The following is a 27,025-nucleotide window of genomic DNA, read 5'->3' as shown; positions in this document are numbered from 1 at the left end:
ATCCCTGTAGTGAGGGAGGGTTTTCTTCTGAAAAAGCAAAATCTGTTCCTTTGTGCTGCTTATACAGGATCAGGCATTCTAACTTGGGATTTGTAATTCACCTGTATGGGGGCTGCACGTAGACTCAATGGTTTAGGAGAGTTCCCAGTGGGTCCAAGATCCCCGGGTGTGCAAATCAGTTCCCTGGTGCCCGGGCAGCCAGGCTCCTTCCTGGGAAATCGGGAGGGATGGTGGTGGGTGGCTGGGTCTCCCTTGACAGGGGCTAGCAAGACAGCTGAGGTGGGAAACTGAAATGGGAATGTGCACCTGTATCTTCCAGCTGAGCCTGAGCCTGTGGCATAAGCATGGGCAAACCTCTCTGCTGAAGAGCTGCATGCAAAGGAACTCCTGCTCTCTGTGCTCCCCTTCTCTCCCTTCATCTCTCACCTCTCTTCTGAGCAGAAGCGCTGAGCTGAAGCAGGCCAAGTTCTAGCTGAGTCTCATCTCCCACAGGGTACTTGTGCTCCTCTTTCTTGGAGCTTCAGGAGTGGCAGAATTCCTGGATGTGGTTTCTCTTGTGAGCGTAGCTGCGTGGAGAGGTGTGCCTGAATGTAGGTCTTCATGTAACTTAGCCCTGGAACAATAAAAGTTCTGTAAATTAGGATTAGGTCTTTAAATCTGAGCCAAAAAATTATACAGGGGTCAGCTAAGGCTGTGAACTGTTGTGCAAAACCCTGTATTTTCATCAGCCTCCTTTGCACATGTAACCCGTAAGGTACAGGCTCCTCCAGCTGGATTTGCACTGTGGTGAGGCAGCTTTCTGGCAGAGGTGGCCACAGGTCCACATTTTCAGAGCAAGGCCTTAAGGATCTTGCTCATATTCCTTTGGAAATGGAAGGACGAGGTGTGCCCAGTTCTGGGGTGCTGCTGACACCTCCTGCCATCTTTCACTGGTCCATCTGCCCCAGTAAGTAACAGTGCAAAGGAAGAAAGATGATTTCTGGAGGGACCTAGGCTTCTTCTTAAAGGACTACTAATATTGGCTGCTGCAGGAGCAGATGGGATTTGCAGGAACCCCAAGCTCCATCTGTTCACGATAGACATGATGAGCCCAAGATCCAGGGCACAGCTGAATGCAATGGCCAGCCCAGCATTGTCAGCTGGAGGTGAGGAACAAGTGGGTCAGTGCAGCAAGATTAGAAAACAAGCAGTAAAGGCTTCTTTCACTAGAAAATGGCAAAAAACTTTTCACCACTGTTGAAATATACCTGCAGTAGAACCGAAAGTCCAGCAAGGCCACCTCCTAAAAACGCCTGGCTGTCCTTTAAACAGCTTTATTTTCCCTTCCAAGCTGCCCATGGTTGTGGCTGCACTGGAGCAGCCAGAGCTGACTGCAGCGTGCAACCTTTTACTTAGTGGGTGGAGCTGGCACAGCAGCATTTGTAACCTCAGAAGCTTGAATAACCCAGTTTCTAAAATCATCGTACTCACCAGCCTATGCAAGGAACATATAATTAGAGCAGCCTTGACTATTTCTGTTGAAAATAGCTCTTGCAGCTTCTCGTTAGTTCTGATAGCAGGAATGTTGCTGCTTCTGCACTAGTTGCTGTAACAATCTTCCGAGGGCTCAGTCCTGCAGTCAGTACATACCATTCCTGCTGAGCATGCTGCTCTTAAAACTAAGGGACTGTCAGCCCTGGCAGAGCATGGAGCAGTGCTGGCTGATGTTCTGCAAGATTTTCTTGCATAAAAGACATTATTACTTGTTATTGATACAGTTCTTCGGTGTAATCTGCTCAGCTAAACTCCAGTGTAATCTGCTCAGCCTCCATCAGGCTCTCCACAGCTAACTTCTGTCAATGTCCATGAGCTCTGCTGTGACTCTCAGGAACAGCCTCTTACTGCTGCAAAAAAATTATCCCCCTTAGGTAAATGGTGAGTTCATCTGAAACAGCATCCCTTTCTGATTAACTCATCACTTTATATGGGGAGAAGATGCTAAAGCTTCCTTAGCTGTCTGCTACCTGTGACATGTTTACCATTCTCCACAATGGGAAAGCTTACTCCTTGTTCTGGCTGTGATTCTCATTTGCCAGCTGATATTTCCACATCTGCAGCACCAGGGCACAGTTTGCCTCTCCACAGCATAAACTCCTAGAACTGCTCACCTCAGATGAGGCCACATTTGAAGTGGACTTGTTTTGTCACCTATGGCAATCTCAAACTATAGCTGTGCATGCACAGAAGACCAAATCAACTCTGTGTCCTGGAATGCCTGGGATCATTAGAACTTTGCACCAAAAGGCAAAGCTTCCTTTTGAGAGCCTTGGCCAGTGTTGGTCAGGCTGAAGCATTAGCAGACCAGGATCTTGCCCATGTAACATTGGTTATAGTGGTGCATTTGAAATACTTTAACACAAATTTATCAGTCACTGCCTCTGGGGCATTTGCCTGATACGTTGCAATCATCTGGATATTTTAGCAGAGTTTCAATAGACTTGCGTCAAAATCATTTTACCATCATCTTGACATAGTAATGTAGTCTCCAGTGACTGCAGTGACATTATTTTGCCATCATCCTGATATCATCTATTACAGCATTGTGGTCCCCATGCTCTGGCATTGCTGAGCACTTTGCCTCATTATACTATTTTCATAAGCTTGCTCTGAAATTAGTGCAAAATAGCTCTGGTTTTCATAGCACGTTACATGCATGGGGGAGTTCCCTAAAATCAGAAAAGATATTTCAAGTATACTGATCTGCTATTTTAAGAACACTCCAGATTTTAAACATTTTTCCTTTAAATGACCAAAATGTTTAATTCATACAAAACTGCTAGAAAAAATGTTCACTTAGGAGGTAAATGATGTTTTACTCAAAGTTTGGCAGGAGTACTGAAAATTGGTTCCAAATTATGCTTTGTAAAACTCTCCATCATTAAAAGCAACATAAACTTAATCTTTTTAGCGTGTACACTGGAGGAAACATTGCTTATTGCAGCCTGAAATAGCCTCATTTATTCTTATGTTTATGATCCAGTGACTCCTATGTTTGGGATCCAGCTTATTTTGAACAAGCTCAATCCTTTACTGTATCATTTTAAGTCTTGATCACAAACATATCCCAAATATCTTCAGATGCACAGATAATTTCAGAAATTGAGAGTATTGCTGAATTGTCTTAGATAGAGAAAGGCTTATGTCTGGGCTTAGCCTGGCCACATTTAGCTAAAGCCATCTTAAACTTGGCCATTTTCTGAGCTTAAGACAAACAATTTCTCCGGTGGGATTGTTCATGTGAACATTAAGTACACACATAAGTATTTGGAGAATCCAAGAGTGCAAGAGACAAGATGTAAAGATTTTCACTGACTTTAGTGGCTTTCAAATGGCTTCAGTAGCTTTATACCAGGTCCTTAGAGAGCTTCTACTTATATTTGTAGAAACAGGAGGAAAATTTAAGCTTGGTGCATCAGTCAGTGCACAATGGTGATCCTCTTGCAATCCTCTAAGTACTGGAGTTTGAAACTTAAGTATGGAAAATGCTGTCTGTGGTGTTTCAGCTCTTAAGTGCCAGGAATGCTTTCAGCAGGGGGTACAGCACTGACATCACTGGAGACCCAGCTGACACAAGACTTGGTGTTAAGAAGCAGTTCATATTTTGCAAGCTTTTTGTAAACTGCTGTAGGGTCGCTGCTTCTTAACATCCTGCCTTGGTATTCTCATATCTCTATTCCATGGGTGTCTTTTTCACCTTTTTAGTTAATCACATTTTCTAAAGAGAACAGCAGTAAAAAATAGGTGCCCAGTGAAGGCATTAATCCTTTTTTTCATGCCCTCATAGGAGGCCACCAGATTATAAACAAAAAATTTTAAAAAATGAGTTTGATTATTTCTTAATTGGGAGAAAATAGCCGGGGTTTCTTTTTTTGCTATTGATGTTACCCTTTTCAAAAGTACACACGTTGCAGGAGTTTTAAAGTTTCAGCTTTAAAAGTATGTTGTCTCACATTCCAGTACTGATCCTTGCAGTATTGTCTCTTGGTTGGCTGCCCTTTCATTTCTCTTCAATTACAGCTCCCTCAAAAGCTGTATAGAAAAAGATGCAAAAGAATAACACAGGCCATTATTCTGGGCTTTCAGTGGTGATAGACTCTGCTATAGCAGACATTCAAATAATGACTGAGCTATCACTCCCCTCAGAAGCTGTTCTAACAAAACACCACCAACAAAATTCATGGGGTTAGTTAAATTGTGACAAGTTATGGGATGATATGGAATCACTTTTTGTCCAAACCCAGAATTACCTCATGGTTCTGTTAGCTATATTAAATCTTCATTAGTCCAAAAACAAGACTGAAATCAGGCCATTCATACACTGACATCTGCTGAGCTTGCAGATGAATAAAACTTTGTGCTTCTTCCCTACATTCAGTGGGTTGGCAAACAAATAATTATTTTCTGTTTCTATTTTGTTCATACAAAGCCACCAAATCATGGTGCAAAAACATGCAATAGTAAATCTCCCATTGTCTCTATCTGGAGCCATGTCTGGGTACATCTATATGCAAGTTGTAAAGTCTGTCCTGAAAAAAGCTGCCTGGTAACCCTGTGAGTATGCCAGCAATCATAAATGTGGTCTGTTTTACAGGGCATGCTGGAAAACTACTTGTGCTAGGGAGAAAGTTCCTGATAGCAGCAGCCGCTGTCCCTGGGATGGGAAAGCAGGCACGTCCATTAGCCATTCCTTTGTCAGTAGGAGCAGCTTATCTTCATAATGCAGCCAGGGGAAGGCTGAATTACTATCAGGAAAACAGACAAGTAGCTACTACTATAAGCTGAGTGGGAGGAGAAACAGAATGGGGACCACATCGGTGGGACTCTGCTGAAGGAAGTGAGAGGGGAGTTAGATAAAATGAAAATAGGGTCAGTGTCAAAATGTTTAACTAAGAGGCAGCAGCAGTGGAGTGAGCAGGGACAGGAGATCACAGGAGATAAAGGGGTGGTGGGGAAAAGTAACAAAAGCAAAAAGCTCAAGGATCGTCTTTGAATTCTCTGGGGGCTTTTTCCCAAGGAGAAACATTGCTTCTGGAAAAGAATCTCCACCTCCTTTACCCTGGTAGGTGGAGCAGGAGTGAAGTCTGAGGGGGTTTCATTGATCCTTAGCGAGGAGGGGGGAGACCCCGGGGAAAGGGACACTGCTGCCAAGAGGGAGGGAGGTGCTGTGTGAGGAGCACCTCTTCCATTTCAGTGTAGGCGAGTAACAGTAAATGGTCACATCAGGGACAGGCAGGTGGAAAGCCCCTGCACCCCAAGAACAGGGAGGGAATGGCTTTTGTGAGCCCACGTGCTGAGACTGGTAGGATGAGATGTGTGAGGAAGAGCTCAATGTGAAGGAAAAAGGGCTTTTTCTCTGGGTGCCCACAGGCTAAAGCCCAGCACAGAGTGTTTAGAATGCTTCTGCCAGGCTCTGCTTGCATCTTTCATTTTAAAACAATGAATATAGCTATTCCTAATTTATTGTAGGATGCTCAGAGCTGGCAGATCACCAGCGTTGTTTCTTCTCTCCTTGGATTAACCCAGTGTTCTCTGCTTTTCCGTGAGCTGCTGCCACCAGGGTTGTTGTTTTGAATTCTGCAGCGCCAGCTCAGCCAATCAATCACCACAATCAGTGCTGGCATTGAGACACAAAATAACATGGAAAAAAAACCACTGTGTAACCCAGGGAAGGGCTGGGTGGCACTGTGAAATCAAGAGCAGACACATCCTGCCAGTGGCTACATCATCTCCTCATTCCCTGCTCTGTGTTCGTGTGTGTGAGTATGCACATGTGTTGTGGCTTTTCTCCTTCCTCCTACAGTTTGAGAAACTTGGCCCAATATGCCAGAAAAACCTACTGAATCAGCGAAATATTTAATGAATCCTCTTTATGCCTCAAATCCAGTCCAAGCTAAGGAGAATGGGGGAAGAAATTGTGATTAAATAATTAATTTGATGTATTCTTAATACATGCTGTTAACAAGTGTTGTTAACTGAATGAAATGTGTTGTGTAACAGATCACACCTCCTTTTCAACTGACACCCTAAGATAGAGATCAGTGTTTGTACAGTAGGGGGAATGCAAGAATTCTTATACACTTTGCCTTTTCAATCAGGAGACAAGCTCCCCCAATTTTATTATCATTTTAGTGATGTCATCTCATCACTGTGTAAGTTTAGATAAACTAACTTCCTCATTTTCTGTGAGCTGTGACTTACAGCACTGTGGCTTCAGTGGGCAGAGATAGAATGACGTTTGTCTGGGACTACTGTGGGTGGTAGGAACATGAATATCTTTCTGACTGTGAGCTTAGTGATCGATATTCTAGTTACCATTTTAATGGAAATATTCAGCAACTGTGTCATTCAGAGCATTCTACACATGGCTGGGTCTGGGTTTAAACACATTTGTTGTAGGGATAAATTCTTGGCTAGTGGCCAGTGATCCAATGTCTTTTCTCTGCACGTGTGTTACCCACAGGTTGTTGTGCAGATGCTCCCGAGCAGGGCAGGAGGTGCAGTGGGTAGGACATGATCTGCTACACGAGACTGTAGCTTGGGCTTCAGTGTTCTACTCTCTCTTTGTTTCCCCCTGAAATGAATTCTTAGCTAGAGCAGGGAGTGCAGGCTGTGTTTTCGCCCAGCAGTTCAGTTTTCTCTGGAAACGTGGAGCAGAACTGTGCATTGAGTAAAGCCCCTCTGTGTCCTTCAGGAGCAATTCCCGGCTGAGCGCTGCCGCAGGTGTGAACAGTGGATGGTAAAAACTTGGGCAGTTGTGTTTGCACCTTGGCAGGGGAAAGGCTGCCAGCTGAGCTCCTGGTTCAATAAAGTGCTGAAAAGTTCATCCAGGTACAGAGGTGCCCGTGGGAGGGATCACCTCTCTGCTGGAGCTGAGGCACCGGCTGACGCACCTGCTGAGCCGCTGACGCCGAGAGAGGGCCGGGGTTGCTGTGATGTGCCATTCCAGCATCCAGGCATGGCTGCCATATCCCTAGAGTGAATTATCCTGTCAAACTGGGGGAATAGAAGCCCTCAAAAAGGGAAGTGAGTTTTTAGAGGTTGTCTAAGTCTGCCACAACTTTAAAAGCATAATTTCTGATAATGTACATCTTGCATACTTTTGAAACCTTCCGAGGAGGAAGGCTCTGTGACCTCCCCAGGCAATCTTTTCCAGTGCTTAACTTGCCATATTATTACCAAGCCTTTCCTAATGTTTAACCTAAATTTCCTGTGCTCCTGTTTAACCCAATACTTCTTACCCTATCCACACTGGATAAAGAAGACTACTTACTCCTTTTTTTTTTCAGTGCACATGTATATTACACATGTAGTCCTCCTCAGCCTTTTCTGCAGGCTATATGAGAGCCTTCCTTCCAGTTCTCCTTGTAGCTTGTGTTTGCTGGGCCTCTGCCTACTCTCAGTGCTCTCTGCTAGATCTTTTCTGTTTGGTATCTTCTTTAAAGATGAAAGGACTTGCCCCAGATTGCTTACCCTGCTCCAGCTGTGAAAAATCACATTGTATTGTAAGCAAACATCCTCAGAATGGCCTGATCACCTGTGCAGCCCTTCTCACTTTTACCATTTGCAGAAACTAAGTCATTCTGATCTAACACACAAGACTGGAGTAGAAGTATTTCACAGAAGCAAATCCAGGGCAGATGCCTACAGAAATGTATTTAACATACTTCCAGTTTGAGAGAGAATTTTGTAGGTGGAGGGAGACTGTATTTCTCCTAGCTCACTCATGACCATGAGGAGGCTGATCCTGGAAAGCTTTAATAAAGTTGAGATTTATCTGTTGCTTCTCCTCTATTCCCACTGAAGGAAATGAAATTGGTTTAACAAATCTATGTTTTTGTCAAAGCCATGCTAGCTGTTACTCATCTCCTTGTTATTTCCTGAGTGGTTACAAATAATGTGATTGTTTCCGTATTTTTCCAAAAACTGACCTTCACCCACTGCTCTTTAATTCCCCATTACAATATTTTCTCTCCCTGTAAGGAAACACACTATCTGCTATTTTTCTGTCTTCTGGATTTTCACCCATATCCCCGAAGATCTCCAAGAAAATGACTCATGGCCCTGAGATTGCTTTGGGTAGTCCAGTAGGATACTTTAAGATGAATTGTATCTGACCCAACCAATTTGAAAGATCTGATTTATCTAACCACTATTTAATCTGTTCTTTCCCTGATTTCACTTGTGTTTCTAGATCTTTGTCACTATTGGTGTTTCCTGCCTAAGGTCATTTGACTTTTTTGGTAAAGATTGCAGAAAAAAAACCTTCAAGCACTCAGCCTCTTCAGCATCACCTGTCAATAACTTTCCCTGCCTTGTTCAATAGCAGGCCAACACATTTTCTTCATCTTCCTCTCCTTATGAAGTATGATTGCATCCTATTTTCTTGTTGTCCTTTCTGCACCAATGTGTTCTCACTTGACCTTCATGATTTGGGCCCTACACCCTCTCTTTTCTTTCATCGTGGTCTTCAGTAATCTGACCTAGGTTCAGCTTTCTCTGCCCTTCTGGTGTTTGAGGTCAGAGTGGAGTCTATGATTTAGCTAAGGTGGTTTCTTGCAACACTTCAAATGGTTTTGCTGCTTTGGGATAATTTGCACTCATGCTGTTAATAGAACTATTTTAAGGAACTATCAGCTACTCTCAGTGTATTCCCCATGAGATAATACTTAAAATTCTCAGATTTTATTTAATCTGCCTTTTCTCAAGTCTATTGCTTCTATTTGCTATTCGTTTTCCCTTCCAGGAGCAGTGGATTTTCTCCTTCCATGATAACTGTCACCAAATTGCATTCTGTTTGCTTATTTTTTAAACCTGTTTCTCCTGACTCTTAAAATGAAGACTAAAGAGCATTCCCTTCAGTTGCTTCTCCAGCCTTGTCTCCTGCAGGACACTGGCAGTGTGGAGTTTGTCCTGTGGTCCCTGTGTCCCAGCAGGCATCTCCATCAGCCTCCTGCCTTGTGCCTCCATCATCTCCAAGCCCAGTGGCCTGGATGTGTGTATGATTCATCTTGTTGCCCTCCAAAAGAAGGAGCTCTGTCCATCTGTTCTTTGTGGCTTTACTCTGTACACCCCAACCCCCACATTGTGACAGCACCTGTGTTCACTCCCTCTGTTATTATTAGCTAGGGATTTTCAACTGGTTATCTCTTCCCGTGTTTTACACTGTGGGATGAATGTGTCTGTGGACAGCATTTCGTCCTTCTCCACTCCCTCTAGCTCCACTAGATATATTAATATTCTAGTCATGTGAATTATCCCAACAAGTTTCTTCTGCCAATTAATTCATAATTTTGAGCACGTATTAAAACTTCCAAGTCCTCCTGTTTATTCCATGTATTTCGTGCATAAGTTCTTGTGATTACTTTTTTGTGATTGCACCCAGCATCTATCAGGAATAACTCTGTGAAGTCAGCGGGTCGTATTTTGCTGTCATTTACATGAATGTCAATCCAAATTATTCTACTGATTGGCAAGAAGCTATTTCAGATTTACTTACATGAGGGTAAAGGAAGAATTTGGCCCATTGAAATGAATTCTGTGTGAAATAGGTCTGGGCCAGGAGGATTAACATGTTTCTCTAATTGCTAGATGTGTTATATTGTATGTAATCAGTGTAGTGGCAATAAAATATAATTGCCACACCCAGACTATTTCATCACCAAGCTTTTTGGATCCTTTAATTGTCCTTCGCTTGTTACTGTGCTCACATTAATAAGGTGCAGAGTTTAACATAATTGAAAAAATGAATTAAAATAATTTTAAAAGAGAACTCTGAGATGTACATGCAAGCAGACTGTACCATGTACTCTGCGCTACAGCAAAGCAGCAGAATGAGGTAGAAAAAGTCAGCTTTTGAGGTTTTATTACTTTTTGCTTTGTGATGACTGGCTGCGAGCCCACACATTTCTTGAATACACAATAGGGAGTTGGGCAAGACTGCAGAAATAAATTTTATTAACACACAATCACTGCAGCACCAGACAGAATAATCTCCTTTAGTCTCCTCTAGCTGGCAGAGTCCTCTTTGTACCAGGTCAAGTCAATTAGCAGTATAATGTACGACAGGTTTTATTTAAAAAGGGTTTAATTAAAGTTTTGTTACAAAGCTCATACAAACTAACATTCTGTCTTTTAGGGATATGTATTATCGAGAAATTGATTTTAACTTAAACACTAATTTATAGACTGTCCACTTTAATAAGTATAATTCCTTGGAAGATACTAAGGTCCTCCTGCCCCAAATAAATTCAGGTCCTGATTCAGCAAAACATGTAATTACTAAGGACTTCAATGAAGCCACTCATGCACTAAAAGCTGAAGGTGTGCTCCAGCACTTTGCTGAATCGGGGCCTTACTGTATAACCCTGCCCTGATTACACACATGGGCCAATTCAGCCATGTCTTTGCTGAGGAAGATGCTTAAAACCATTTGTGATGTCTTTAAAATATCTCATACAGGCCAGTAAGGATGGGAGCATTTCCTTCTTCTAGATACAGATGGTTTTCACAAGTCCTGGCATCTTCTCAGTTCTTACATCTAAATACAATGATTTACCTGTGCCACCTGTGAATATATTTTTCAAAAAGAGAAAATATTCACCCTACTAATTCTTCAGTTTTTTCTCTTCCCAAGAAACCAAAAGCTGGCTCCCCAGAAGATGCAGCTAAGTAGAGCTGCATTAACTTAAATGGAGCTGTGGTAGTTTATGCCAACTGAGGGTGGTAGCCCAGAAGTTTAAGTAGATGTTCTTAATGAAGACTAGCAGTTACTCTGCTTATTGCTAACTAAAAACTTTCACCTGCTTGTAATTCCTGTAGAATGAAAATACCCCTAAAAGCTGAAGAATATCTCACATTTCAAGATAACTGATAGTTTATCATTGTATGTGACCTTTTTTTTTATTATGCACAATCTATACAATTTAGAGTAACAAACAAGTGACTAGAAGGGATTTCTGTGTAGAAAAGATCCCAGGGGGTTTTTTGGCTCTCTCCTGGGCAGCGTGGTTAACTTAGACCAAAACCTCTGGATCATTAATTTTCCCAGTGACCAGGAGGCAGGTGAGCTGGGCTCTGTGGTCTGCCTTGGACACCCCAGAATGTGCTGGATGTTTACAGCATGTGCTGGAGCCAGGAATGCTGGACCCTGCTGGGGCAGCCCCAGTGGGGGGGTCAGACACTCCATGTGCTGGGAGCAGGCTTGGGCAGTCCCAGCAGCCTCCGTTTTGGCAGCACACAGCCTCGAATCCACAGCAATGGCCAGAGACACCAAGAAGCCTTAGAAGGCATCTGTCTTCTCTTCACAGCATATTTGGGAAAGTTGTGCCTTTCTGTTGTAATGTTTATTACCAAAGAAAAACCTCCTCGTTTTTTATTTTTACTTCTTAAATCTTTGAGACACATGTAACAGTGGGCCAGAATTTGCTTTGATTAATCTCCAATCTGGTTCTACTGTGTTCTTCCCCATGGTGTAAATCTAGACTGCAGCTGGTGGGGGTTGTATGCTTAAAAAGAAGAAAGCCTCAGCACCACAACATGCAAAGTAGCAGGCTTGCATTGCCTACTTCAACGTCTGAATAGTCTGAAAACCAAAATATAATTCAAATACTACTTTTCCTGCCACCTTCTGCCTGAGCCCTCCAGAGCTGTGGCAGGGAAGGCAGGTGTGCATTTGAAATATGTGACAAGAGAATAAAACGGGGGGCAAGCGGAGGGAGAGAGAAAGAAGTGCATTCAGAAAACCTGTAGAAAAGAATAAAGAAAAACTTGAATAGAGCAATAAATTCTGTGAGACAAGTCCTACACTGACAGCTTCAGTGACATATCCCTTGATTTCAGGGAGGCTGCCAACACTGAGCTGCTCAGGAGATTCTGCTGTGATGGCCCTACTTGTTTGAGCAGAGCTGTTGGGTGGGGATGCCTGGCCCAAATATACATCACAGGCTGCCTGCTAGCTAGAAGAACAGGCTTGCTCATTTAAAATTGAATCAGGCTTCAAGCTTAAGTTTGCAACAGAGTAACATATGGAATGAAATAGTTTGCAAAGAAATCTTAAGCAATCGGATAAATTCTCAAACCAAACTCTTCAAGAGGTGTCCAGGATTAATGCCCAGTCATATTACAAGTTAAACATGCTGGTCAAAGCAAATTTTACAAAACCCAAAGAGCCCTAGCACACAGCAGGGTGTGGGGTTCCTCAGGAATAACCACCAGGCTCAGGTGTGCTGGGGGCACAGGGCTGGTGTTCCTCATGGAGGCTGCCAGGCTGAGGGACAACTGACCCCTGCAATTAAACAGAAGTATTTTCCATACTTGGGTTCCTTGTTGGCCAGTTAAGAGGTATGGGATATCTTTGCCATTTTACAAGTCTCTGTGTGACCACATTGTCCACAGAATATGGAGAGAGGAGTGGCTGGATGTTGCAAGGTGCTGTGCACCAGCCAGTGCAGGTAACTGCACTTCCCACTACAGCAACTTCTTAGGTCCCACCGTCTTCCAAAGGCATTTGCAGGTTTAAAGTTAAGTGTGTTTTTAGAAGTGCAATTGAGTTTGGGGCCAAACTGATCAGCATTTTAAAGAGTTCCAGCCCAGAACTGTAAAGCAAAATAAACCCAGGCCTCCATGTGCCAAAACCTAATGTGTTAGCCTACTCTTTCATCCACCCTTTCCTTCCCTCCCCTCCAGAAACAGTCTCACCCAATTTTACTGTACTGTAATGGAAAATAGGAACCAGAATGCACTGGGACCTCCTTTACCAAATTTTTTTAGAGTCCAAATAGGTCCTGTAGACCTCTCACCAAGTGATTTCAGTTCTCTCAGTCAAAAAAGCCACATGAGATAAAATACAAACAGCATTAATCCTTGAAGACAAAATACAGCAGAAGAAAGCTTTGCAATGAAAATTAAAATATCTGCAAACTAAGTTAGCTAGAGTCCACCATCCTTTTAACATTTGGAGTGATCTTCCTCTGGAAAAAAATAAATTAAGGTCAACACACAAACTTCCTCTGCTTCCTGGAATTCTTACATATTTTCACTATGATAACATGATTTGTGTGTGTGTAAATGCGAGGGGAGAGGCGGCCGAGAGCTGGCGGAGAGCCCCCTCCCCCTCGGTCCTGGGAGAATGCCTGAAGCATGAGCTCAGCTGTTCGCTCCGCGCATGGTGTCATACACTTCCACAAGCAAATTCACAGTGACATTAAGAAAAGAAGATCTGGGGCCCTGGTCTCTAAAGTGTTCACAGTGTCCATGAGACAGCTCCTACATAAAGGGCTGTTTATTTGTTGAATTAGCAAATTGGTACCCGTGGAGGGGGTTGCAAATATCTGAGCAATCCTGGGGTTTTCTTTGGTACAGTCACAAAAGTGTGTTTTCTTCTATGTGAGTTTGTTCAGACAGAAACTCAGGTCTTTGCATTTCTGCTTCCTCCCCCTCCTCCCTCATAAATAAATACCCTTTTAAAAAAGGTAGCTCACAATTAGCCATTAATTAAGTCCTTTACTGGTTTAAAATAAATAGTTGCTGAAAGCTTCAGATGAGGATCTCAGCACAAAGCACATCTGTACACCATGGTGTGCTTCTGAGAAACAGAATTTAAATGATTTGCATATGGCCACCTAAATATTTAATGGGTTTGCAGTTTAGGAAAGCTGGCTTAGAACTATGCTGTGCAGCCTATCATCTCCTCTGGCTCTGCTGGCTATGTTGGGTCAAATGTGTTGTTATTTTTAGGGCCTAATCCTGGAATTTCAGAAGCTATCGGAGCCCTTGGCACCATTTTAAATGGGGGCTCCTCTCCAGCATTGTGTCTGCACACAGCTGAGCCTAGGACACATTCAAGTTTCTAAAGCTGCTGGAGTGTTTGAGAATCTTTAAGCCAAAACCTAGCAGTGTTGTTCCCTTCACAAAGAAGTTTCACACTAGCATGGTATCAGTTCTCAAGCTGCCTTACAGCCCCTCTTTCTTCCCCTGCCCCATCCCCCCGCTGTGGCCCGCTATGTACACGCTCCCAAACCCAGCTAAGCATTTCACGAGTGTGCAGGGCTGAATGCACATTCACAGGAAACAAAACCGTGAGATACTTTCAAAAATGCAGACACACAACGCTTCTAGACAGCTACAGGCAGGTGCAGTGTTTATGCTCCAGCCGACTGTCCAGTGCTGCAGCGGGACAGAGGCATTCCGATGAGACTGCGCTCCAAGGCCACAGTAAAATATTAACTGAATGGAAAAGTTAAAGAAAAAGAAGTAGCTCTTCCCAGTGGAATTGTAGCATTCTCTCCTCGTCACATTCTTTTGAGCTCATTCATTCCTTTGGGCTCCAATAACAAATCAGCTCTTTGTATATGGTGAGACTTGTAATGGAGAAGAGAGAGAAATTCCGTCAGAAGCAGAATTCTGTCTTGCAGTTTTTGCAGGGATCACTGTGCTTCTCTGTCACGCACAGAGAGACTTCTTCGCAATTCCACTTCCAAGCAGCCTCTCTGGCACAGACCTGGTCCCTGTGCTTTAGAGATCAAGTCTCCCATCACAAACATGCATCCAAATAGCCAGCATTTTTGGAGCAGTCATTCCAAGTACTTCATCAGGTAAACACTGGGGCTGAGGAGGCCAATAGCCCTGGGGATTCTTAATCTCATGCAGAGTCAGGTTTTACTGGCCAAATCCCAGTAATCCAAAATTCCTGTTGACCCCAATGGGAATTACAGGTGCTTGAAAACCTCAGATTTATGGATCGCTTCATTCATCATTCCACTGCAGCCTTGTCTGGACAGGAAGACAGTAACCTTTAAAGAGCAACACTTCACAACCATTAAGGAACTAATATTTTATGCATTTGTATCACGGTTGGCTCCAAAGTCAACCTTGGCAAGTGTCTGGAGGTTTCTCCTGAGAGTCATTTGGTGTGTTAATACTGCTGCTCTGTTTAAGGTGTTTAAGGGTTGTTTCTCTGATCCTTCTTCATTAGAGGTAATTGAATAGTTTAGAAGCCCGATCATTGTTTGGCTGAGTCTTCCAGTCAACAACCCATTGATTGAATAATCGCTCACAAGACACAGAGGCACAGAAAGATAAGTTTATCACAATTTTCTAGCACTTAGAACATCTTCAAAGTGCTTGACAGGCCACTAATTACATTTTTATAAACAGCTGTGGATTCAAATCTTGCCAAAATGCAGAAAGATCCTGTTGCTTATGATTTCAATTTCCCTACAACTTCACTGGTGACTTCGGCAACAACATCCTCCACACAGTTTCCTTACTTGGGGAAAAAAATTCCCTCCAGTTGCTTTGCAGGGAGGTTCTGTGCAACCCCAGGTGCCAGCCCCTTCCTGCAGGCTTCTGAGCAGCTCTGTGTTCCTTCTGTGCTAAGAGATTTCATTTCACCACCCCCAGCGAGACAGAGTCTACCTTCTGCCTGAGGCAGAGCTGCAGCTCAGCCGTGTCAATTATAAACGATGCCTCCCAAACGTGTATTCCTGGTTTCCAGAGTGACTCCGAAGTGCTACCACACCTATCTTTAGAGTGGCTAAAAGTTACCAAGAGGCAGTGTGGTCACAGGGAGTCACATACCGTGCTGATGAGCATAGCATGAATTGCTAACTAGACAGCCGGGAACACTTGGATTTTCCTCCTGGAATCCCTAACTGACAGAGGCAAATCTCTTTTTTTTTCTGTGGATGACTTACTATTTGGCTCTCCATGCTTTGCTGGGGCATACTATGACTTGCTTCCCTCCTAGGCCTTACACCCAAAGTTGCACTTGCCTCTTGCCCCACCTTTTCAGGCTGTTCTGTATCAGGTGAGCCCCAGCTGAGAAAACTGTTCTGAGCTCTATTCTGACTTCAGGACTGATTTCACTCCTGCTGTCTTGAAAACACTTTCCCATGGTCCCAGTGGAAACTGTGATACATGTTCATACCAGCATCTTTCAAAAACCTTCAAAATAATGTGAATTTTGAATGTGTGATCACTTTCATCTTGGACTGCTGACTCCCCAAAAGCCTCAGAATCGTTGCACCAGAAATTGTATCGAGATCTGTGGTTAAGTGTCTAGAGGGCAATGCAGCTGGAGCAGAGCAGAGCAGTATGGACTGCTGCATACAGGGGAAGGAGTACAAGAATTCAGCAGCAGGCTAAGGTTAGGGTCACCTGTGCTATAGATATTTCAAATCTATCCAATTAAACAATGTTAATTTTGGTGGTTCTTTTTTCTAGTACAGTCAGAGCTGGTTTTCCCTAATAATGGAAGAATGCCTCCATATTCAGAAGAGATTTCTAAGAACTTATTAAGGAATATTTGTTCAACTTAGAGAAGAATGAAGTCCTACATATATGTTAATACATCCCCACTAACACAGAATGGCTTTTTGTTGTTCTCCTCTGTCTGGAACGTGAACAATTTATAGTCTCCTGCTGCATCTAATTAGTGAATCTGACCCTTAAATTGAAGCAGTAGAGGTTTGTGATTTCTAAGTCCAAGATTTCCAGGCTCTATCATTGAAAAAGAGGCTTCATTGAAGACTCAAGAGATGCAGTATGATGATATTTAAAAGCCAGTGAGATACAGCCAGAAAATAAAGGCATGCTCTGAAGCAGTTGCATGGCTGTCTTGGTTCACATTCACAACGCAGAGCGAAGGTAAACTGCTTTCAACATGGATATGTGGGAAGAACTTGGCCTTGTACAGCTCCCTCCTTGGTACTAGCCAAGATAAAAATACATCAGGATTACCAGCATCTAGGAAACTAGCATATGGTGCTACCACAGAATGTAATATGAATATACTTTAGAAAACCATTATTTTTCTCTTCTTGAGCAGTTTCTCATTAATATAGATGCCATTCATTCTCTGCCTGGATTTTTTCCGCATTTTTCCCATGAAAAGAGAGGATATGCTTGAATTAATTTAATTGCCAATGTTTTTTTTCAAATAGCTGTGGCAGAAATAACTTTTCCTAGCCAGGTTAAACAGCCCCTTCAGTGCAGCAGTTAATACTTATTGTTGCTGTCAGCCCCTCTGCATTGATTTGGGATCATACTGCTCTTAGTGCTGAAGTGGCTTGGGAAGTTGCAGTGCTTCCTTTTCTCTCTCCTTTCTTTTTCCTGCAAGAGCAAGATGATCTCACCATAATCTGGAAATAAGTTGTTTTCGAATACTTTAGGAAGAGCCAGAGTGCTCAAAAGGAATTCAGGGGTTCACTTCCAAGCCAGTTGAAAATTGTTCCTGAATGAGGGGGCTCCTTCCTTCACGGTGTGGTGATCACTGTGCTTCTGTGGGGCTGTTGAGTCTGTGTGAAATAGGCATCAGCCAGGCAACATCCCCCACGGCTGGGAGCTGCTTACCACCTTTTCCATCCTCCCATGGCAAAACCCAGCTTCCCTCAATGTAATGTGTAAAATGGAGGTGGTGCTACTCCAAGTAGCAGCGGGTACAGTTGGAAGGCAGAGCAGGAATCACCATCACCTCTCTGAGAGGGAAGTGCTTTCCCTGTCCCAGCTGCACCAGCCACAGCAGCAGGGAGGGAGCAAAGCTGATTCATGTCCCTCTCGCAGTCTTTACCTGCAAAGGTTACACTGGCTGGTCCTGTGAGGGCTGTGCCCTGTTCTGTTGTTCCCAAACTGAATCTATTCTGCACTGTGAGAAGAGAAAAGAAAATGCTATCCTATTGATTCTGTCATTTCTGCCACCACTGTCAGCTCTGGACATTTTGTATTTTTGTAAACATAGAACTCATTAGGGCATGCAACTGACTTGAGAAAAGTGATGGTAAAACAGGGAGGTTTCTGAACACTGAGATGAGTATGGACCAAATTCTGCATGCGGCAGAATTGTCAGCATCTCTCACCAAATTCCACAAATGCCGTTGTACCCTGTGGCACATCCTGGCAGCTCCAGCAGTAGGAGAGAGACCTGTCTCCACCCTGGAGTATTTCCCTTGGGAAAGGGAAGACAGCAGAGTGGATAGCTGGGATTAGAGGTGTGAGCACAGCAGAAGAACCAAGAGAAAGTCTTAAGGAGTAGTAGGGCCAAATGAAAGAAACACTTTGCAGGAATGCATTGGGTGACCAGGAGCAGAAGGTGGGCAGGAGAACAGAGGGTCCTGGGAGGGGGACAGCCTGAGAGGACACAAGCTGGAACTCCCAAGGGCTCCCAGGGGTATTCTCCTTTCTGCCTTTTACAAGTGCTGGCAATTTGACTACCACTCCTGGCCCTAATGTGCAAAGAGTAACTATACTCATCATCCTTTTGTACTTGCATGTGGTGTAACTGACTTGTAACTTTTATGTACCTAAAAGTAGTTAAGTTCAAGCTCTTTCTTGAGTTATGTGAGAAATTTGAGGCTACTGGTCTCTTACTTTCCTTTGGGGAACAGGGAGGGTGGGGTAGTGCAATTTCTCAGGACCATGCCACCTTATTAATTTGAATAACAAAATGTGAAGTTCTGGATGGATGCCATAGTTTTGTTGATATTTTATTGGACATAGAAATGTATCTTAATGGCTTTTCTTCATTCCTGTACTGAAGGGAAGTAAGGCTTTATTTTTTGGCTCACGAAACCTGACACTAGTTGAGACACCACACATTTCTACAGAAGGCTGCAGCCTCTAGCAAACGGATGCATATTTATATGACAGGATATGCTCAGTAGCCCTGGGAAACCAGGAATTGAAATCAATAATTTCTGGTAAATCACAAACTGACATTGGCAGCATCCTAGTCTGGCTGAATATCTGTATCATCACAGACACTCTTCTTTAATAAACAGAACATACAATGTTTCATGCATTGGTTTTGCATTTTCTTGACAACTGCATAAAAGTATAATTTCTAAGCATGATGCAAGGGATCTCTGACAAAGGGAAGAGGGTAACATTTGTTTCTGTAAGCTCTATGGGTTTAAATCTCAGGGCCAATTCTGCCATCAGGTAGTTTATGAATATTCATATAAATTGTTTTGAGTTGAAGAATATGTAACTTTGCCATGTATCTGGCATGGAAAGAATACTTTGACAGTCATGAAATAGAGAATGTTTTAAAAAATAGCTTTAGCAAAGAGAGGACAGCTTTAGAAACAAAAGGGAAAATTAAGGAAAAAAGGTGTGTTTCCAGAGGAAAGTAAAATTATGTGATCCTGTCTTAAAAACAGTGAATATAGAACCATTTTCTCATACTTAGATATTTAAAGCAATTTGGAATGTCTTGTATCAGGTATGGGTCAGATTCTGCCTTTCTCTTGACTTCTAAAGGAGCTGAGGCAAGTCTATATGTCCCTAATCACTGCAGTTGTGTATGAACTGTGTGATCCAGCAGTGAGAAACAGCAAGGCTTGAATACTGCTAAGCCTTGTTTGCGTTATTACATCTTCTGAGTGGTGTCTTACTTGCAGTCAGGTACAGGAGTCAAATAAGTGTGTCCTGCTGCCTAGGCCTATTGTTAACCTGGAAGTTTGGCAAGTGATGCCTGTCACTGTTTGCTCCTGATTCAATACCCTTCCATGTGCTGGGAGCTGGTTTTGTGCCCATTTGGCTGCTGGAGCAGTTGATAAATGTGAGAATGCTTGGAAAGAAGGCATCTCCTGGGCAGCGACAGGAGCTCATTTAAACAACACCTGGGTGTTTGCAGGTACCTCTCACTTCAGCAAATGACACCTTTTATTCTTAGGTGTAACTGAGGCTGCAGGTGGAATGTGCAGCAGCCTCAGCCCTGCTATCCAACACACCTGCAGCCCAGAACAGGGTTTGTGCTCTCTGGGCAGAGCCAGCAGCAGCCGTGCCAGGAGCACACATCACAAGTCAAGAGGGAAGTTGTTTTATGCACGAGTCAGAATTGGAGAAATGTCATTAATTATCAAACATTTCAATGTACTGTTGCTGACAATAGAGCTATTCAATGTGATATTATGTTCATTTGTATCAGCTTCTGTGCTTTTAATGAAAAATCTTATTAGCTGCAAGATGGTCAGAATTGAAATGTCTGTAAGTCTTCTACAAAAACAGCTCATAGAATCACAGAATGGTTTGGGTCAGAAGGGACCTTTAAAGGTCATCTGGTCCAAACCCCCTGCACTGAGCAGGGACATCTTCAGCTAGATCTGGTTGCTCAGAACCTTGTCCGACCTGACCTTGAAAGTTTCCAGATATAGGGCATCCACCAACCCTCTGAACAACCTCTCAGCATTTCACTACCCTGATCATCTGTGTGCTTCCCTCAGCACTTGGGTAATCCCTTCCATATATGAGAGACTCATACATAACTTACATTACATGTGCTTAAGTGGATCTCTGAGCTATGCAAATAATTGACTTCTAAGTTAAATTAAGTTCAAAAGACATCAATTTGAAACAAGCATTTGGCCACTAAGCAGACATTAACAACTTGATTTTAACTGATACTTTAGTAGAAGACAGACACTTTATGCTATGTACCTTTCTGAAAATATGAAGAAGTTACTCATAGAGTTGTCATCTCTTAACTCCTAAGCAAAGAGATTAGACTGGTGTCTATTTTTCTTTCTATTTTAAAAGACAAAATCGTAATTCACTTTAATTTATATAATTTTCTAAAGTAGTACATGTACCCACTGAAATTTAGTATGGCCATCCATCCTTTGATGATTTTACCTGTACACTCTTTCATGGGAGCTCATGTAAGTAATGACTTGTGGAAGTTGAAGGACTTGTGAAAAGTTGATCATTCGTGTTCTTTTTTCATGTCCAGTGAAGACCATGCTGAAACCCTTTAGTTAACTGCATACAATCAAAAGCTTTTTTCTTGAAGCTTATTTTCCTAAAAGTAACATTTCTTAAAAAAAAATAGAATTGATACATTAACCATTATACACATATACATATATTTTTCTATATGACTTATAGAATTATTCCGTGTAGTGAGCATTATTGAGTAAATTTAAATTGTTTACTGATGCAATTTATCTGTTTTTAGGTATTTCCCGTATACTTCTAGTAGGAAAAAATAATGTATTGATAGGACTGGAAAGAGAGAAGCTGAAAGATGCTAGATTTAGATTAGATAATTAGGAAGAATTTCTTTACTGTGAGAATGTTGAGGCCCTGGCACAGGTTGCCCAGAGAAGCTGTAGATGCCCCACCCCTGGAAGGGTCCAAGGCCGGGTTGGATGGGGTCCTGAGCAACCTGGGCTGGTGGAAAGTGTCCCTCCTCATGGCAGGGGGTTGAAAGTAAATGGTCTTTAAGCTGCCTTCCAACCCAAACCATAGCATCAAAGAATGGTTTGATGCTATGAAAAAGGACATGCAATTAACCACATTCAGAAATGACCTGAGATGCTGTTTTACTCAACACAATGTTACTGAAGCTGATGGTATTGTGGCTTTCAGAAATGAATTGAGAGTTTGCATGCATTAGTGATTTCATCCCCAGTATATTACAGTCCTATGGGGAAGTACACAAAGGACATGAGCCTTCCTGGTTCTGAGCATCAGCCAATTACAGATTGGCTTTGCTTAAAAAGAAACTTGCACCACTACCTGCAATTTGTCCTGCAATTGTTCAGTAAAAGTTTCTTTTCTATCTTCTGCAGCATCAGCTATTGCTTGTGGTCAGAGACAAGATACCAAATTAGCTGGATTGCTGATCTGATCTAGCATAAGAAATGCAGTACTGACTAGTCCAACCAACGGCTCATCTAGCCCAAACCATTGATTTCACCTGATTTCAGGTTGCAAATGTGCAAGTAGAAAGCATCACATGCTTGCCACCCATCTGATTCTGAGGCACTGACAGATTTGTGAATCCTTCAGTGGATCTGTGGTGAATCCTTGTGCTGCTCAGTTGCTGCTTCCCTTCAGCGTACAAGACGTGCTGTGGGGCAGCCCTTGTTTGCTCGGACTCCCGTTCTGTTTTCTGATGCCAGGAACAACAAAGGCCAGCTGGAAGTTGGGCACAGTTCTCCTGGGAGAACAGAGTCCCAGCATCATGATTGCCTGGATGCTCAGTTTTAGCACGCTTAGTTCACACCAGCCTGGAAGATGCAAACCTTTTTTCTATCCCTTGGCCATCTTACATTGGCAGTGCCTGTTGCTGACACAACCCATCAAGGCTGTGTCTGAGTGCGTGATCCTTTTGCTTGGTGAATGCAACTTTGGGCAGTTATTTAGCATATTGCAGCTTTCCAGCTAACTGTTCTCCTTAGGTGGAAAGATACTGCTTTCTTAAAACTGTGGAGTAAAGGAAAAACATTGGTCTTGTTTGGGATATTTTTGGTTTGTTATGTTTTTTGGGTTTTGTTTTGGTTCAAGGCACTCTTCTCATCCATTTTTTATTTTTCAGATAGTTATAATTTCTCAGCTCTCAGACTCGTGTTGAATAAGACATCTCCATGTGGAAAGAAATGACGCAGCGTTACAACGGAACAAAGCAAACTATGTTTTCTGTGGATATTAAAGATGCTAAATGAAATGTGACAAACTACTGTAAAATTGATAAAGAATGTGATTAATCACAGCCAGTCAGGCCCAGATTTGATGCCCAGTATTGGGGAAAGCATTTGAGGTCCTAGGATATGTTTTGTCAAGCCTCATAGCCATAGCAGCCTGGATGCCATTAGAATCACATCTTTTCTGCAGAATCCTACAAGTCACTTTTTCAAAATAGAACAGAAGCACAGCAATAAGGTAGTCTGCAAATGCTTAGGGTAAGCCTAACCTGGGAAGATGAAATACTCCCCTGAAGAAGCCGGTGAAAGTTTTGTTATTGATTCCAGAGCAGCCAGGGATTCCCCCAGGTCAGCTAGAGTAAATATGCCTAAAGAAAGGGCTCATAATTTAATCACCAAAGATCAAAATTGCAGCCCTGAAATCCCCTGCTTAGCCATTACCCATCGCTGAAAATTAGTGATCTCTGCAAGGGATTTGTTAAATGCTCACACTGCCTGAAATTAGGCTTCTGAGCACACCCAAAGCTGTCCTTGCCACTGTTGAGCATCCCAGCACATACCACACAGGCTGATCAGCCCAGTGCACCAGGTTTGGCAGCATGGAGACACTTGGCACTGAGCTGCTGGAGTGACATCCAGAGCCTGCATGGCTTAAGCCAGCAGGTTCAGAAAAGAAAATGTTTCCACATTTCTGTAGTGGACTAACTGCTAAAAGTGTCTTGCTTTGATTTCCCTCTGAGAGCACCCCCCTCCCTACAGAGGAGAACACAAACCACTACCTGGCAAGCAGATCCCCTTGGCAACTAAAGGCAGCAGCATCATTCCTGCTGCAGAGCAGGCACAGACAGGACTCCTATTCACCCTACCCATGTCATCTTCCTTTTGGGGAAGGCCTTTGGTCTAGTTTTATAAAGTGAACAAAGCAAATGACAGTTCTTAGGAAGTATTGTCATCTGTCAGGAGCTTCAGATGTCTGGCAAGAGTCATAAATGACAAAACTTCTTGACAATAACTGGTGTACACTGAAGGTGCTGTATAGAAAAACTGACATGGACCCACCGTTCATCATCTGATTGTGGTGTTGTCAGTAGGTCCAGTTACAGTGTGTGTGAATCCCTGTGTGCCCCACGTGTTCCACACATACGTATTTTTGTCCCAAATTCTCCAGGGAGAAAGATGGGAGCCCTTACGTACACATGTATCTTCAGGGGAGGGTTTCTGGCATTGCACACTGGGCAGACAGTGGCACTGTCTTCCAGGTGGAGTTTAATTCAAGCATGATGAATGTGTATCTTCACTGAGCCTGCTCCTTTTAGGTGACTCCTGCTTAGCATGTTGGCTCTTTTAGATCCCATGCTGGTGCCCTAATGCTGTGTTTGGGCCTCAGCACTTCGGGCAGGGTTGTAGACTTGGTCTGGGCAGCCCAGCAAACCCAAACATCAGATGTTGATGCAACCTCCTTAGACACTGAAGCCTTTTGAGATCTGGCCCTCAGAGGCTGTAGAATTCAGGGTGTTTACACCACAAAAGTTTATTATTTTTGTGCTTCTTTATTTTCAGTTGACAAAACAGATCAAAATAATTTTAAATAATATAGGAGGCAAAAGCACTAGAAAAGCAAACCAATAAGTTTCCAAACAATGCAAACTGAAATACCACAAACACTGCTCAGGAAAGCGGGCCCATTGTTACAGCTCTCACGGGCAAGCCAGAGGCTTCAGCGAAGCTGGAAACCAATGTTTCTCTGTTGATTAACTGATATTGCCAATATTTATTAGCTCAGGGTACAAAGATTGGTTTGGAGGTCTATAAGTTTACTCCAAGTTGAAGGTGATTGCTCTCTGGAAAACTTTCAGGAAAGCAAGGCCAGATTCTGGCTCCACTTTTATGTATTTGGTTACAGTAAAGGGGTTGTATTCAAATAACTTTCTTCCTAATTTTACAGAACATAATTTACTAATATCACTATTTCAGGAATGATTTTAAAAACTAGACATTTTCTTACAAATGCTACTAAGTCTTCCACACCTCATCCATTTAGTCAATGTACTGGGACAGGGTTTCTAGCACCTCCAATCTATCAGGACAGGAGTGACAATTGTAGTGATTTAGCAAGGTAATAAAATTAAATTATACCAGCAATTATTTGTGGACCCAGTGTGCTCTTCTAGCTGCCTGCAGCTTGCTCTTCCCAGTTCTTTCTCAACAGTCCAAGAGGAGGTCTGAATAGGTTCTCAGCTTTCAGCTGATGGTCTATCAAAATTAGTATTCAGGGGTTGCAGCTTGTAGCAAGCACATTTATAGTCATATGAGAAGTGCGTGGCTTTATGGGAGCTCTCTATTTGGAATTGTGTCTGTCTTCAAAAAGACATGTACGTAGCACAAAAGATGAAAATGAAACAACTCTGCTGTTTCCTTCTTGCTAACCTGGGTTCACCTGTGTGAGATGAGTTTAACCCTTTTGTGTTAAGAGTGCTTAATATCATATGCCATAAAGGGAGAGGAAACTACACTGTAAGAATAACTCAAACCTTTACACTTCATGCTTTGGGCTCTCTTTTCAGTGATTTGAGCACTTTGATTTGGAAGGAAAAATAAATCTGTTAATTGCCAGTAGCTTTCTGACCTATCCAACTTTGTACTAAATGAACTTGAAGCTCTACAAGGAAGGTGCTGAACATTCTAAGCAGCTATTTGTGTGTTAAAATTTTGGCTGTAGGCTGGTTAATTTTCGCCTTCATGAACGGAGAAAAAAAAAATTAAATCCTTGGATCTGTGAGGTGTCCAGTTTCTGTAGAGAAGAAAGTGTTACTTCCCCTTTAAGCCTGCAGCCGTTCGTGTGTGTGAGTGTGCGGTCTGTGTGTGTGTGTGTGTGTGTGTGTGTCTCCTCCTCTTTGAGTGACACAGCACTTAGATATGCCTATCAGTAACTTAAACCCCACAAACTCCACCTTCTAAGTGAGGAAGCTGTGGGTTGATGGAAATGTAGTGAGCAGATCGAGACAGACAGTGAATCATTAGCAAACTGCAACGCCAGGATGAACTTGTCTGGAACCTAAAAGGAGAAAACAGGCTGCGAGTCCTCTGCGGCGCTGGGTTTGCTCAATACAGCCAAAGTGGATCTAAAAGCCGGTTGATCCCCAGTCCAAGATGCTGCTGGTTTCCCAGCGGGTAGAAGCACCACGGATGGAGCCACATATTCCAGTAAGTAGCATTTGAAATCGATATGGGCTGAGGAAGTAGGAGCTGGTTTAAAAGGACTTAAACACCCTCGGAACAGTTGCTCGCCGGGCTCGGCACGGTCGCAGCCAGGCTGGAAAGTTTGCAGGGGCGGTTCAAGAAAGTGCCCACCTTGGGCTCGTTCTGCCCGCGGGTCCCGTGTGCCGGGGCCGCCGGAGGGAAAGGGACAGAAACTTGAGGGGGGAATTTCGCCCTCCGTTATGGTCAGAGCTGAGGTCGGACCACGGAGAGGAGGGCAGGAGGGAGAGGGTCCGTGGGCTTTAAAATGGTGGTGAAGAAGGTGATTTGCGGTGCGGTGCGGTCCCGGGCACGGCGGCGGGGCAGCCAGTGCGCGGCAGCGGGGGACGCTCCGTGGGTTTCTGTGTCATTGCTCGGGTGGTGACGCGCTGGGCTGCGGGAAGAGGCGGTGGATGCTGCGGGAAGAGGCGGTGGATGCTGTCGGGGGCGAGCGGGAGCGGGGACCCACCGGTGCGCCCGGCGCCGCCAGCCCGCGGGCTCCCGTGTCAGTGCGGCCGGGCCGGCTCAGCCATCGTCCGGGGATTTCCAGCTAAACTTGGATCAGACAGGCAGGGGAGGATAAACCCGTCATCGCCCGGGGACTCCGCCGGGAGGGTGTCACGCGTGGAGGGGCTAGTGCTGGTCCCTCTAGTATCATTTTTTTAATAACTCCTGGTATTTGTGTTGGCAGCCGCGTGCCGGGTTATTTTGGGAGCCTGAAGCGCACGTTCGATAGGCAGGAATGTGAACAAAAGGCTCGGCCGAGCCCCGACGGAGCCCTGGGTTATTCCTGCCGGGAGCGTGGAGCGCGGCGCTGAGCCCCGAGCTGCGGGCGCGCGTGTGCGGGAACAGCCCCGAGTGCGGGCGCTGCTGCCGGCGCGGCGCCTTCGCCGCTCGCTGCCGGACCGTCCGTGTGTTCGGAACAGAACGCGTGAACAAAACGCATGCTGACTCACGCTTTAAACTGTTTTGGTTTCTTATGCTATGATTAAGATCGGGGTTCAGAGCAATGGCAGGGTAAACACGGCGCTTGCTGGCTCGGTCCCACGTGCCCCCCCCCAGGCAGGGGCTGCCCCTCTCCCCCGTCAATAGCCGGTCCCTCCTCCCGGTCCCTCCTCCGACGCCTCTCCTGGCCTGTTGCTCGGCCCGGAGGAGCGCCGGGGCCGGGGGCACCGCGGCTTTTGTTCATCTTTGGTTGGAGGGGGGTTGTCACCAGGGTGACTCGGAGGGATCCCGGGGAGAACGGCCGTTTCTGGGAAGAAAACGGGCTTTGATTTCCTTTCACACCGCCCCCCCTCCGCCCCCCCCCCCCCCCCCCCCCCCCCCCC

The 27,025-nt window shown here is 44.0% G+C and overlaps 1 protein-coding gene across 6 annotated transcripts in view; it reads left to right on the top strand.

Annotated features, from left to right (window-relative positions):
* The window catches only part of MAMLD1 (mastermind like domain containing 1), a 252,768-nt gene that overhangs the window by 145,304 nt on the left and 80,439 nt on the right, over nucleotides 1-27,025 (top strand). The window contains exon 1 of one of the 6 annotated variants that reach the window (XM_042040131.1): nucleotides 25,352-25,664. The exons of 4 other annotated variants lie outside the window; for them this stretch is intronic. In XM_042040131.1, coding sequence (XP_041896065.1) covers nucleotides 25,611-25,664 — 54 coding nt within the window. In that variant the 5' untranslated portion in view covers nucleotides 25,352-25,610. Of the gene's footprint in view, nucleotides 1-25,351; nucleotides 25,665-27,025 lie in introns of those variants that run through there. One more of the 6 variants, XM_042040126.1, reaches the window with a different exon arrangement.

This window comes from Corvus kubaryi, unplaced genomic scaffold (genome assembly GCF_017639235.1).
Source record: "Corvus kubaryi isolate FWS band 111438036 unplaced genomic scaffold, C.kubaryi_AGA036_p1.0 37395, whole genome shotgun sequence".
Taxonomy (NCBI): Eukaryota; Metazoa; Chordata; class Aves; order Passeriformes; family Corvidae; genus Corvus; species Corvus kubaryi.
Note: the sequence above shows the minus strand (reverse complement) of the source record. Positions and strands in the feature narration are given on the sequence as shown.